General features: G+C 46.1%; 1 protein-coding gene across 2 annotated transcripts in view; it reads right to left on the minus strand.

Moving 5' to 3' along the window:
• The window catches only part of WDR37 (WD repeat domain 37), a 158,466-nt gene that overhangs the window by 50,694 nt on the left and 92,463 nt on the right, over positions 1-15,309 (minus strand). The window contains exons 7-12 of one of the 2 annotated variants that reach the window (XM_069729700.1): positions 11,080-11,215; positions 9,575-9,646; positions 5,283-5,327; positions 3,089-3,165; positions 1,737-1,971; positions 902-1,043 (exon numbers count right to left, since the gene is read on the minus strand). In XM_069729700.1, the coding sequence (XP_069585801.1) occupies positions 902-1,043; positions 1,737-1,971; positions 3,089-3,165; positions 5,283-5,327; positions 9,575-9,646; positions 11,080-11,215 (707 nt within the window). Of the gene's footprint in view, positions 1-901; positions 1,044-1,736; positions 1,975-3,088; positions 3,166-5,282; positions 5,328-9,574; positions 9,647-11,079; positions 11,216-15,309 lie in introns of both variants that reach the window. The other variant, XM_069729699.1, reaches the window with a different exon arrangement.

The following is a 15,309-nucleotide window of genomic DNA, read 5'->3' on the forward strand; positions in this document are numbered from 1 at the left end:
ACCAACGTGCACACACAGTACGTAGACTGCAAACACAGACAATACACAGACTGCATATACACATATGCAGACATGCACACACACTGTGGAGACATGTATTCACACAGACATGTAAACACAGTACGCAGACATGCACACACATGCAGATATGCACATATACAATATGCAGACACGAACATAAAAAAGCATTTACACAGATACAGGCATATATACATATTTGAAGACAAATTCACAAACACATATAAACAGACATAAATATATACACAATCATACACACTAACATACATTGATATACACATCACACATGCACACACACAGACACATTTGAAACATTTTTTAATATGTTGAAGCTAGCAACAAGCTTCACTGACTTGCCCGCCGGGTTGTCTCCTGTCCTCCTCCTCTGGCATGTGGCTGTGCAGGGCCTCCGACGCTGCTTCATTGCTGTCACTTCAACAGACAAGGCTGCACACTGTGCAATGTGTCTGCTACTAGTGATGCGGCCAGGCCGGCACTGCACCCTTAATTTTGTTGAGGGAGCGGCCAGGGTTCCGACGGCGAGTGGCCCCCCCCCTTTGTCCAGGGCCCTGGCACTTGCCCGGGGGCAGACGCCGGCCCTGGGGAAACCACCTGCTGGCACAGGACCGATCTCCCGGACGAGCCCCAGATTATCACTCATCTCAGTGGCTTTAATATGGACGTGTCTTTACATCAGGTAGTTGGCTTAGTAGCTCCAAACCAATCGGACAGGATGCCATTAAGTCATCCTGCTAGATGCAAGAGCTAAGAAGAAGAATTTTTGTAGGGGGGGCAGTAAACTTAGGACAATATTTTTAACGCCACAATCAATTACACATGCCATTAATGTCTAGTCGGTGGTATCCAACTGGTTTGTACTTACTCAGTGTGGCCCTGGAAAACATTCACAGAATGTATTGAAGGGTCTCTAAAATCCCACAGCCGGAAAGTTGTGTCACGGGAAGACGTCACTACAAGACGCTGGGTGGGATGAGTGCAGCAGTGGGTTAACTCCTGGTCATGACCTGAAAAGAGAAACCATATTGCTTACACTACCTTAAAGGAAAACACATACATAATATCAGATCGTGGGTTACCAACACCCCCACAATCAGTACACACAAGTAACTGACGGTGCATGAAGCCAGGACAGCGCCGCTTTTATAACGATAAAATAGGATGAAAGAATAGGAGGAGATTTACTTGGCTATTTTCTTGTTGGAGTATTTTCTATGCCAAGTGTTCCTTAAAAGCCCTTTTTTGTATCCCTTTTTTTAGGGATCACGTAAGGGAGAGTAATGCATGTAGTTACAAGGGGGAATACCCTTTTATGGATAGATACACTATTCTATACCTAAAAATCCCCCTAAAAGGTGTTATGTAGGTCTTTGATATTCATGACCTATCCAATTGTTGGCTGAGCTGCTGTACCCAAGAATGACCACTAGAGACAGTTAGGAGCCTTTACGTCTCGGCTCTGTGCACTGACTACTTCCGGTCACCGTGTGACCTACAAACAGCTGATCAGTGGGGAAGTCATGAAAAATAAAACTCTTTGAAAAGATAAGTAGCTGCTATTCTTCCCTAGCACCACTCATCCAACAAAAAAAAAATAAAATAAAGACACCCATTTATTGGCATAAACAGAAGATGGTTGAGGGGTGGGCAATAATGTAAGGGTGGCCTTATATGTACACATCAATGCACGGAAATGTTACCTGTAAGGGAGTGGACGAGCTCCGATGTCTCTACGTCATACAGGTTGGCAGTTCTATCCCACGACGCGGTGACGGCTTGTTTACCCCCGACCAGCCAATCAGCCGCTATGACCACTCCCTGATGGCTTTTAAGTGAGGTTATGGGAACTCGGACAGTAGGACAATCACTGGAAATATCTCCGTCGGCGTCAAGGTCATCTTTATCGGAAAAATCCACTTCTTCCTCAGCGGAAATCTGCTGAAATAAAAAGTGGCACGTTATTTTAGTTACCCACATTGATGTAATCTACGGCCCCACACATAGCTGTTACCGGACTCAGGGTGATAAACCACAACCAAATGGTGGGATACAAGAAATGCGCTGGTTCTGTCACACCACAATTTCACACGATTTCATATTTGCCTCGCAGCATTCAAACAGCGATAACTTTCTATTCTTTTTGGTGTAGATACAGAAGGATTTTTTTTTCATGCCAACATTCTAAATGGTTATAATCTATTTTATTTTTTAGACTATAAGACGCATGTTCCAGTCTGTGCAGAGTGTGCATCTTATAGTCCAGAGGCAGTTTCCTAGGAATCGAGAAGACCACTGAAACAGCGTCCTTCCTGATCACTGGGATAAGTATGCATGCGCACAGCTCTCCCTCCTACAGCTCCACACGGAGGACAGAATTTGCAGAGTATCTAGGTCATAAAACTTCATAAAAGTGTGAGATGTATACCGAGGACGATCATCTCCTGCGCACACTGAAGAGAGACCGCAAAGATCGTCACTCGCTCTGGAGGACACTCATATCATTCATTGTGCGCGTCTGGCGGTGCAGCATGGACATCCATACAGATTACAGCTGACCGGTCGGGGAATCCCAATGCGGAGACCCCATTAATAAGAGCAATAACATGAACATTTCTGGAAAAGTATAATGTTACAGGGTATATACACTAGATTCCTTGATAGGGCGTTGATCCAGGGAACTAGTCTGATTGCCGTATGTGGAGTCGGGAAGGAATTTTTTTCCCCAATGTGGAGCTTACTCTTTGCCACATGGGTTTTTGCCTTCCTCTGGATCAACATGTTACGGCATGTTAGGTTAGGCTATGGGTTGAACTAGATGGACTTAAGGTCTTCCTTCAACCTTAATAACTATAACTATTATAGGCCAGATTCAGGATCTCTTATGTTTTACCTGCAGTAATAAAACAGAACTGATGCTAACAAAGCACAAACCCAGACTGAACCAGAGGCGTGCGCAGGTTTTATTTTTCTCTCTCCGCCATTATCATGTAAAGCAGAGTACACCCATCGCTATCCATAACACTGGACTCGCTCATTTCTGCCTGGGGCTTACGCTGGTGTCTGCGGAGGGTTGCGGAGTGGGTAACTGCACCACGTAGCGCCAGATGTGAGCCGTCTGGTCTCCAGATGCTGGGGAACGAGAAGAAAAGCAATGTCACAATGAGCAGAAGTTGTTCCCCAGTCAGTAACACATTATCATTAGATCTGCTTCTAAGAGCTCAGCCAGAGATCAGGACGTAACCAACAAACTGGCCGCGGCTCTCCCGACCAGGCCATGGCAGCATCGTGTACTCCTAGGAGGTCGGGAGACCGGCGGTCAGTCCGTGCTCAAACCGATTTGCATGGACGGTTGAAGGAGCCCTTAGAAGGAAAGAACAAACATATCATCTAATGAATATACAAAGAAAACATTAAAATATATATATCTGCATAGTAGTGTGACCTGCGATGGGCAGTTTTGCAACATAAAGAAGGCAAATCGTGTGGGTTTGTAATAGTTTGTGAAAAATCCAAGGCAACATTACAACAAAGTGGCAGTAAAACCGCTACATGTGCAGATCTGTAAGTCGCAGAGCGGAGGTGAAGACGAGAAAGTGTGCAGCTAACTACCGCAAGAGCATGCCCACGCCACCGCAAGAGCATGCACACGCCACCGCAAGAGCATGCCCACGCCACCGCAAGAGCATGCACACGCCGCCGCAAGAGCATGCCCACGCCGCCGCAAGAGCATGTCCACGCCACCGCAAGAGCATGCCAACGCCAACGCAAGAGCATGCCCACGCCACCGCAAGAGCATGCCCACGCCACCGCAAGAGCATACCCACGCCACCGCAAGAGCATGCCCAAGCCACCGCAAGAGCATGTCCACGCCACCGCAAGAGCATGCACACGCCACCGCAAGAGCATGCACACGCCACCGCAAGAGCATGCACACGCCACCGCAAGAGCATGCACACGCCACCGCAAGAGCATGCCCAAGCCACCGCAAGAGCATGCACACGCCACCGCAAGAGCATGCACACGCCACCGCAAGAGCATGCACACGCCACCGCAAGAGCATGCACACGCCACCGCAAGAGCATGCACACGCCACCGCAAGAGCATGCACACGCCACCGCAAGAGCATGCACACGCCACCGCAAGAGCATGCACACGCCACCGCAAGAGCATGCACACGCCACCGCAAGAGCATGCACACGCCACCGCAAGAGCATGCACACGCCACCGCAAGAGCATGCACACGCCACCGCAAGAGCATGCACACGCCACCGCAAGAGCATGCACACGCCACCGCAAGAGCATGCACACGCCACCGCAAGAGCATGCACACGCCACCGCAAGAGCATGCGCACATAATAGCAAGAGCATGCCCACACATCTTTTCCAGGCGGATTCGACTCAGAATATGACTTTTAAAAAAAAGTGTAGCAAAAGCACACCATGAAGTGAAAGTGGTGCAAGGCAATATCAAAATGACATCGCTGTGCCCATATTTTATCTTCTGGCCCTACTTTTACCCACTTGAGGATATGTGCTCACGTCAGGATTTATTGCAGAAATTTCCTGAACTTCTGCAAGAAATCCGCATGCGTTTTTTTTGGCTTTTTTTGCGCGTTTTTTGTGCGGTTCTTTGGCGGATTTTTCCGGAGGTTCCCAATGCAATAATATAGTGGGAAATCCGCAAAAATATTGAACATGCTGCATTTTACCGCGATGCGTTTTTTTTCGTGGAAAAAAACGCAACATATGCACAAAAATTGCAGAATCCATTCTAAATGATGGGATGCATATGTATGTGTTTTTATCGCGTTTTTATAGCGAAAAAACACAAGAAATCCGGAAAGTGTGCAAACAGCCTTAGGATTTGGAAACACTCTCCGACTTCGTGACCCCGAGAACAGTACTCAAGAACCCGGGAAGAAAACGCACCTCTGCTCTTCAGAGGTTGGTTCCCCACTGCTGTAGACCTGTCCTCCGACCAAACAGCTGTCAGTGAGTTATACCCCAAGGAATAAACCATTTAGACATAAACATGCAGTAGTGAGTTTGTAGATTGTGAGCCCTCGTGGGCAGGGTCCGCTCTCCTCCTGTACCAGTTGTGACTTGTATTGTTCAAGATTATTGTACGTGTTTTTATTATATATACCCCTCCTCACATGTATAGCTCCATGGAATAAATGGCGCTACAATAATAAATAATAATAAATAATAATAATAGTGAGGAATAATACATCATGGCTACTTGCCTGTTAAAGCAATTTGATCTGTAGGATGAAACTTTATAGAGTTGACTGCAAGAGAAAGATAGAATGTAATTATGTAATTATGTAAAATCCTATAACGAATGCAGGGAAAAGAATTCTAGAAATATTTATAAATATTGTCACAATGAGAATTTTATAAAAGCCATGTGAGCGGCAAAAGAACAGCTGCCATTAGGAATTGCTACACACGTTAGCGAAGAAATAGCTCAATAAAACAGCTGCTGCAGAACCTCATTTTGAGGATAAATGGCAATTTGTGTAGTGTAATGTATCAAATAGCTAACAAGAGAGGCGCACGTCTTTAAAATGAAACTCTTCAGCACTTTAAAAGGGGTTGGCCGGGATTTTTACATTAATGGCTGCTAATCCTGAGGATAGGCATTAATATCTGATCGAAGGGGTGCGACACCGGGCACTTCTGAAGGTCAGCTGTTCCCAGTGCTGGCAGCGGGCAGTAGTGCTCAGTTGTGAAGCCACACAGCTTTGTCAACTGCATAGCAGCTGTGGCCGGGTACAGCTCATTCACCAGGGAGCCAATGTGCAGCACCCTGCCATTATACAGTCCACAAGTAAAGGAGGTCGGAGTGCGGTGGATCCCGAGTGCTGCCGCTGATAAGGTTAAACCAGGCAGGAAGAAAAAATATGCAATATGTTGCAATATGTTTCGGAGTAGAACCTACTCCTTCCTCAGGCTTCATAGAAAACAAAAATTAAAAAGAAAAAAAAAACATCCTACTTACCGTCCCTGCGCTCCCTCGCAGCGTCTTGTTCCAATGCCAGCAGCTGTGGCGCAGCGGGTACACATGATCACCCAGTCGCAACAGCTGCTGGCATCGGAACAAGATGCTGCAAGGGAGCGCAGGGACAGTAACCATGGTTTTTTTTTTTTTTTTTATGTTTTTCTGATGGGGGCCATGCATACCAGGATAGGGATGAGGAGCCATGCATACAAGTATAGGGATGAGGAGGCAATGTATACCAGGATAGGGATGAGGAGGCCATGGAAACCAGGATAGGGATCAGGAGACCATGGATACCAGGATAGGGATGAGGGACCATGGATACCAGGATAGGGATGAGGGGCCATGCCTACCAGGATGGGGATGAGGGGGCCATGCATACCAGGATAGGGATGAGGGGGCCATGCATACCAGGATAGGGATGAGGGGGCCATGCATACCAGGATAGGGATTAGGGGCCATGCATACCAGGATAGGGATGAGGAACCATACATACCAGGATAGGGATGAGGGGGCCATGCATACCAGGATAGGGATGAGGGGGCCATGCATACCAGGATAGGGATGAGGAGCCATGCATACAAGTATAGGGATGTGGAGGCAATGTATACCAGGATAGGGATGAAGAGGCCATGGAAACCAGGATAGGGATCAGGAGACCATGGATACCAGGATGGGGATGAGGGGCCATGCCTACCAGGATGGGGATGAGGGGACCATGCATACCAGGATAGGGATGAGGGGGCCATGCATACCAGGATAGGGATGAGGGGGCCATGCATACCAGGATAGGGATGAGGGGGCCATGCATACCAGGATAGGGATGAGGGGGCCATGCATACCAGGATAGGGATGAGGGGGCCATGCATACCAGGATAGGGATGAGGGGGCCATGCATACCAGGATAGGGATGACGGGGCCATGCATACCAGGATAGGGATGAGGGGGCCATGCATACCAGGATAGGGATGAGGAGGCCATGGATACCAGGATGGGGATGAGGGGGCCATGCCTACCAGGATAGGGATGAGGGGACCATGCATACCAGGATAGGGATGAAGGGGCCATGCATACCAGGATAGTGATGAGGAGGCTGTGCATACCAGGATGGGGATGAGGAGGCCATGCATACCAGGATAGGAATGAGGAGACCATGCATACCAGGATAGGGATGAGGAGCCATGCATACCAGGATAGGGATGAGGAGGCCAAGGATACCAGGATAGGGATGAGGAGGCCATGCGTACCAGGATAGGGATGAGGGGGCCATGCGTACCAGGATAGGGATGAGGGGGCCATGCCTACCAGGATGGGGATGAGGGGGCCATGCATACCAGGATAGGGATGAGGAGGCCATGCATACCAGGATAGGGATGACGGGGTCATGCATACCAGGATAGTGATGACGGGGTCATGCATACCAGGATAGGGATGAGGAGGCCATGCATACCAGGATAGGGATGAGGGGGTCAGGCATACCAGGATAGTGATGAGGGGGCCATGCATACCAGGATAGGGATGAGGAGGCCATGCATACCAGGATAGGGATGACGGGGTCATGCATACCAGGATAGTGATGACGGGGTCATGCATACCAGGATAGGGATGAGGAGGCCGTGCATACCAGGATAGGGATGAGGGGGTCAGGCATACCAGGATAGGGATGAGGGGGCCATGCATACAAGGATAGGTATGAGGAGGCCACGTGTATCAGGATGGGGATGAGGAGGCCATGTGTATCAGGATGGGGATGAGGCGGCCATGCATACAAGGTTAGGGATGTTCAGGCATGCATTCAAGGATAGGGATGAGGAGCCATGCATACCAGGATAGAGATGAGGAGTCATGCATACCAGGATAGGGATGAGGAGCCATGCATACCAGGATAGGGATGAGGAGGCTGTGCATACCAGGATGGGGATGAGGAGGCCATGCATATCAGGATAGGGATGAGGAGGCCATGCATAACAGGATAGGGATGAGGAGCCATGCACAACAGGATAGGGATAAAAAAGCTATGCATACCAGGATGGGGCTGAGGAGGCCATGCATACCAGGATAGGGATAAGGAGGCCGTGCACACCTGGATGGGGATGAGGGACAATGCATACCAGGTTTATACTCAAGTCAATAAGTTTTCCCAGTTTTTTGTGGTAAAATTAGATGCCTCTGCTTATACTTGAGTATATGCGGTAATTAGCCTGTTATGGTTATGACTTGTTCACCATCATCATTAGGACAGGCCAGGTGATGCAAATTGCCCAGCTTTATTGAAACCTAGCCTCCCAACCCTGTGAAAAAAACATCAGCCATGGGTTCTTTTAAGCAGCGGTCTAGCACTCTGAAAACGGAAATGGTGGAGTCGCACAAAGCAGGAGTAGGATATAAGAAGAGAGCAAAGCATTCTCAAGTTGTCATTTCCGCAGTTCAAAATGTAATTAAAAAACAGCAGTTAACAGGATCAGTGGAGGTCAAGATAAGGTCTGGAAGACCAAGCAAAATTTCAGCAACAGCTGATCATAAAATTGCTAGAGTGGCAATTCAGACTGTTTGTTTGACCGCAAAAGACCTTCAGAAAGATTTAGCAGACTCTGGAGTAGTGGCACATTGTTCTACTGATCAAAGACACCTGCACAAATATGGACGTCATGGAAGACTCATCAGAAGAAATCCTCTCCTGCGTCCTAACAGTAAAATTCAGCAGCGGAAGTATGCAAAAGAACATCTAAACAAGTCTGATGCATTTTGGAAACAAGTTCTGTGGACTAATGAGGTTAAAATAAAACTCTGCCACAATGATCAAAAGTATATGTGGAGAAAAAAGGCACAATTTCAGAAAGAGAACATCTAGAACAACCATTAAGGATGTGGGTTGAACAATGATGCTTTGGGGTTGTGTTGCAGCCAATGGCATGGGGAACATTTCATGGGTAGAGGGAAGAAAGAATTAAATGAAATTTCAACAAATTCTTGATGCAAACATACCACCATTAAAATGCATATAGACATGGATATGCCCAGATAAAAAGTGCATATAAACACACTTAAACATTTTACAATATGAACTGAATAATAGCAAGGGGGTCGCAATTTTAAAACAATATAGTATAAATGTAATTATATTGATTTTATTAAAGTTTTAATTATCTACCTTGTATTCTCAAAGTAGCAATGTATATTCCACGATTGGATAATACGTCACACTTCACCGACCAACCCACCGACTCACTTTCACCTGTTGCCCACAGTGTTACATGGGAAGCGCCTATTTCTCCAGACTATACAGTTGACAGCACTGTGCAGCCCCACAACAGAACACTTAGGCCTGGTGCCAGGTTTTGCACCCCCACCAGATATTGAGTACCTAGCCTAAGGACTAACAATCAATATAGAAGTCTAAAATGACAAGTCTGCAGTCACTCTGAGACTGCAGACTTGTGAATCCTCCCTGTGTGCGCACTGCGTGCTGTTAGGAGTCGTCGGTGTTCGTGCCAGGAACGGCGGTCATGTGTTTACCTGTGTATTTAGACTTACCTGATCCGGCATGGCCAACATACTTGGTAAGGCATTTCCCCGTCTCTATGCTCCATAATAATGCAGTGTGATCTATAAAACACACAATTAGGAGTTAACAGTTATCGATACATAAAAAAGACTTAAATTCAGTGTAAACTATAAGTCCCAGTGCTGCCCAGGTCCTTAGCAGTCCCTACTTCGCTGCAGTGTTGACATATCAAACACATGGACATATGACCAGCTGCAGCCAATCACTGTCTGAGGTGTGGGATGTGGTTTAGTGGTCATTTCCTGAGCGCCAAGATTGACCAGGAAGTAAAAGAAACAAGTGAAGGACCCCAGAAGACTCAGAACCGGAGCGGTGGTGGGGAGGATTGGTGAGAAAAGTATCATTTCCCTCTTTTTTCTTTTTTGTTTTGTGATGCCATTCTGACCATTTAACACAATAAATAAAATGATGCTGTGAAAAACCTCTTTATCCGCTTCATGATTAGGTGATTGTTTTTGTTTTTGACTGTTTATTTTCTATTCTATAATTTTTTAAAAGGGGAATAACTACGGTAAGTTTTCTGTCGCTATAGCCGCATGAGGGCTTTTTTTTGTTTGTTTGCTTGCTTTTTTTAAAGGCCAAGATGTAGTTTTGAATTACACCGGTAAATTTAGCATATAATATACTTAAAATGGGGAAAAAATCTAATTATAAGGAAATGGGGAAAAAGCGTTTTTTGTTTTTTTTTCGTTTTTATGGCATTTATTGTGTGGTATGAATGAACTGGCAATGTGATTTTTTTTTATTGTCTAATGTATGGATAAAATTAGTTTTTATGTTAATTGATTGGACATCTACTGACTGAAAAAAAAGGAGTTGGTGTAAAAACTAAAATGTTTAAAAAACTTGTTTGTTTTTTATCTTTAGTATATATTTTTCTTTCATCTTTAAGGCACTAAACTGATGATTATCGCATTGCTTATATTATATACTGCAACACTATAGCACTGACATTCTGCTACAAAGCCCTGCCACTGGACAACTAACGTGGCAATGATGGGGCCCCCGACTGCCATGGTAGCCCATGGGCACAAGTGTAATGTCGTTGCTCTTTCTGGCAGATGCCAGCCATACGACAGACTGAGCCCTCTCGAAAGACACACCCAAACCGTGAAGGACCAAGTCAGGACACACAATGGGGTTAAAGGCAGTAAAAATAGAAGTCAAGAATAATTAATAAAAATGGCTACCTATTAGGTGAATTGCACAGAATTTAAAAAAATAAAACTAAAGAAAAAAAAAAAAAAAAAAAAATCACACCCCACCTCTTATTTTCCCCCAACATACACCACTGCTGTTTAATTGTGGTGCCCGGTAATGCAGCTCAGTTCCACAGGAGAAAAAAAAGCTGAACTGCAAAACCAGACAACCTACAGAGAAGTGAGGCGCTATTTTTTTATTTTTTTTTATTTTTTTATTTTTTTTAAGGTAACCAGCCCAGTTTTTATAATCCTGTAAACCCCTGTGAGATTACCTGCAGATGCCGTCCCTAGCACCACTGGCTGCGTCCGTGTAACGCTGACATCCCACAGACCGTCTCGGTGCCCTACGTACTCTTTCACTAACTGGCAAATTGCGCGAGAGGTTGTGGTCTTGAAGCTGGAGACGATCTAAAACAGATGAAAATGCACAATACCGTTACCTCATCCGTAAGAACATTGCTGAAAACATGACAGAGAAGCGTCTATTACTCAGTCAGCCATTACGGGAACCCAGCCGCTACCTCCGGCAATGATGGGATATTACACAGTCAGCATCATACTGCAGCCTGGTGCGAATAGTTAATCTGTATCTTTACATGCAAGGTGGTAAGTTTGCCCACTGACAAAGACCTGAGCAGTCTATAATTTTAAGGGTAGGATAACTTTAACATTGAGAGACAGAATATCAAAAATAAAATCCAGGAAATCTAATTGTATAAATAACATAACAGTGATAGTAGGCGCCGCTGATTGGAGAAGTGCTCAAACTTAAAGGAAAAAAAAAAAAACACTTCAAATAATTACATATTACATAATCAAATAAAAATAAAAAAAATTTCACTCACCTAACACCAAGTTCCCGATGCCCCTGTCCCCTGTAAACAATCAAAAATAATAAACAACCATATACTCTCCTGTCGGCCATAGTCCACGTAATCCAGAGTGTCCCACGGTGATCTCACTTGTAGAGCAGTCACATAGGGAAATGTGACTGCTCTAAGCGGCCGCCGGCTAAACACTGGCAGGAGCATCATCGCTCATCAGCTGACCACAGCTCAACACTATACTGAGGGACTGCTCTAAAAGTCATCAGAATCACAGTGGGATATTATGGATTATCTTCTCGGTGGACAGGTGAGGAATATTGTTGTTCATAATTTTAATTCTGCTACAGGAGACCATTGCTTCAGTGGATTGGTCGATGACATGAGTATGGTTTAATTCAGATTCAATAAAGGAGTCCATCATTATTTCAATTAAAGGACTTTATTATGGGTGTATGTTTTTTATAATATCACTATGGGCTTGATGTCACTTGACAATACAAAAGTGATATCAACCCCCTCCCAACTATCACCCCACTTGCCAATGCACCAGGACAAGTAAAATGAGCGAGGCTAAGTGACAGAATTGACGCGTCTTATGGATGTGCCACCTCTTTGGCAGCTGAGAGCTAACGTTTTTTTGTATGGGAGGGGACCAATATCCATGGTCCCTTCCTAGACTATTACTATCAGCCCTCAGCTGTCTGCCTAGCCTTTGCTGGTTAGATTTTATAGGGTACCCTACGTCGATTTTTTTCTGAGGTCACCATGTAAACTAGCCAGTGCTAAGCAAACAGTTGTGAACTAATATTAATAGCCTGGGAAACTTTATGGCTATTGGCTCCTTCCCTGAATATTAACATCAGCCCTCAACCATCCGCTTTCCTTCTGCTGGTTATGAAAATTATGCGGGAGCCCACACAGTTTTTTTTTTTTACTCAATTTTTTTTTAAAAATAGGGATTTTTGTGTACTCACCGTAAAATCCTTTTCTCCGAGCCATTCATTGGGGGACACAGGAAGTGGGTGTATGCTGCTGCCACTAGGAGGCTGACACTAAGTGATACAAAGAAAGTTAGCTCTTCCTCTGCAGTATACACCATCTGTGAAAGTCTGGGAATTATAGTGCTTCAAGAATGCATGCTGACTGGACGAACCCGCAAGCTTGCAGTCGTGCTGTGCAGACGCCTGGTGCATAGAATCCAAGACACCACGATAGACAGGGAGATAGGCTGACATCTAACACGGAAGGATTCCTGGATGGTGTAACAAATCCACCAAGCTAACATGGCCGATGAAACGGCTAAACCCTTCCTGTAACAGTAAGGAAGCAGTCCTCTTACAGTGAGGTTGCCCAAATCAAGTGTCCAACCTTCGGAAGGACGCCGTCCTCGGGACGTACCTACTCAGAGCACTCACCACGTCCAGAATATGGGGAACCCATTCCGTTATGTGGACTGGTGCCGAAAGAGATGAGGAAAGAACAAAGCCCTCATAACAGTGGGAATACAATACCACCTTGGTAACAAGGGACAAGGATGGTTTGAGGGCAACCTTGCCTTGGTGGTAACAAGGGAAAAAAATCTTAAAGAACAGAGCGGCTAGCTCCGAAGACTCGTCAGGATGAGGAGATCGCAGAGAAAAAAGGGAGACCTTTCCTGATAGTAAAGTCTGTCCGGATCAAAAAGGAGTCTACTGTAAGACTCCCAAGACCATTAAGGTCCCAAAGATCTAACAATATGCAATAGGGAAGAACCACATGTGAAGACTCCCTGCGTGGAAGTCCATATTTGTATTTTTGTTGCAATAAGACGGAAAAATACTAGTTCCGCAAACAAGAAAACCTAAGATGGTCAGTGCGGATCTCCCAGGATCACCGAGTCCCTTCCTGCTTCCGAAAAGATCTCGGAAGTAGTGGAAGAGGGATTAAGGAAACTGGTACCATGGAAGAACCAGAGCATGCACTGCGATGGCTTTTGGACATGGAGGCCGAACCATGAACTTAGAGTACATTGGCGTTCAGTCTGGATGCCATCTGACCTACATCTGGAGTGCACCAGAGAAGACCGATCTGATGGAAGACTTCCGGGTGAAGTTCCCACTCACATGAGGCGGGACCCCGACTGCGTCCGCTGCCCAGAATTCTACTCCTGAGATGTGTAGTGCCGAGATCACCAAATTATAGATCGTGGTCCTACAGAGAATGTTAGGTACCTCGGCTATGGCGCCCGACCGTGGGTACCTGCTAGGTTATTGACGTATGGCACAGACGTGGGATTGTCCGATTGAATCAGATGGGGTGACCCGCCAGAATGCAGTGGACCTGCTGTAGAACTAGCTGTACCGTTCGGATCCCCAGAACAATGATCAGGAGGAGAGGACTGGCATTGGTAGTCACTAATAACCGGGAGAAAGGATCTTCCCTGGATGAGGAAGGAGCTCAGAGACTACCCTCTGAAAGCCTGATTGACCTGCAGAAAACGAGAGGAGCGAAGGAAACTGCTTCCATTGTCGTCACCAATTTTCCTCAGAACATTCCTAGCAAGTCGAATGGAATAAGGGGATGAGTGAACAAGTGGCGAGCACCCTGTTGAAGGGCCACGGCCTTGTCTCGAGGGAGAATCACCAAACTTCTGGAAGATTCCAGGGTCATCCTCAACAAGGATATCTGCTGGGCTGGAAATGAGGAAAAAACTTGTCTAAGTTTAGTTGCCAGCCCAGGAGAGAGAGGGTATCGCAACAGATATAGTCTGAAGGAGAGGCTAGAAAGTCGACCAGATAGGGCGGGACGACCATGCCTCTAGGGTGCAAGAGGAACATGACAGCCACATAACCCTTGCGAACACTCTGGGTGCGGTAACAAGGCCGAAGGACAAGGTCGTGATTTGAAAATGCTGTTTGCGAAAGGGAAAGCAAAGGAATTTTAAGAGGGAAAAAACATAGGAATGTGAATGTAAGCATCCCGAATGTCGGTGGATGCCAGAAACTCCACCTTTTTCTGTTGAAGTAATGGCTCAGGGGGGGGGGAACTCCATCCGATGAAGGGGGACCTTGTCAAGCTTCGTAGAAGTTTGAGGTTCAGGGTTGGTCTTACTTTTCAGTCCCCATTTTGGAACCAAGATCACTTAGATCTATACCGTCCTGGATAATTGATCCACTGCTGGTTGGGTCTATAGGAAATCAAAATAGTTAAGGTCTCTGACCAAGAGACCATTGCTCTAGCAACACATGTGGCGGATAAGGGAGTAGAGCGCTGAACTGGAGGCCGCAAGACGGAACGAACTAGATTTGCTATCAGACAGTCGGTTGTATTTTTTTTAATTGATGATCCATCAGGTAGGGATACTGGTAGGTATACCACCAGAGATTCTACCCGGCTAATATGCCAAGTGGCAGAATGCAAGGCTGCATACAGAAGGAGGAAAAATCGTCTCTTACTATCGCCACTCTCTTTGACCCTCGATCCACCATCCTCTTAACAGGTAAGTGGAAAGGGATCGTCCGCCTTCTTGGATCATCTGCTAAACAGTGGAGATGCAGAGTGGGTGTTCGGACGCAAAAAAAAAGGGGGGGGAGCCTCTGTACATCCACAGAGTTAAGGTCCCTGGGTGGACAGGGCTGGTTGTCCGGCGTTAGGCCTGGCTGTAGAAGAGGATACATGGAGGCGACACTCCATGTG

The sequence above is a fragment of the Ranitomeya imitator genome, chromosome 6, assembly GCF_032444005.1.
Source record: "Ranitomeya imitator isolate aRanImi1 chromosome 6, aRanImi1.pri, whole genome shotgun sequence".
NCBI lineage: Eukaryota > Metazoa > Chordata > Amphibia > Anura > Dendrobatidae > Ranitomeya > Ranitomeya imitator.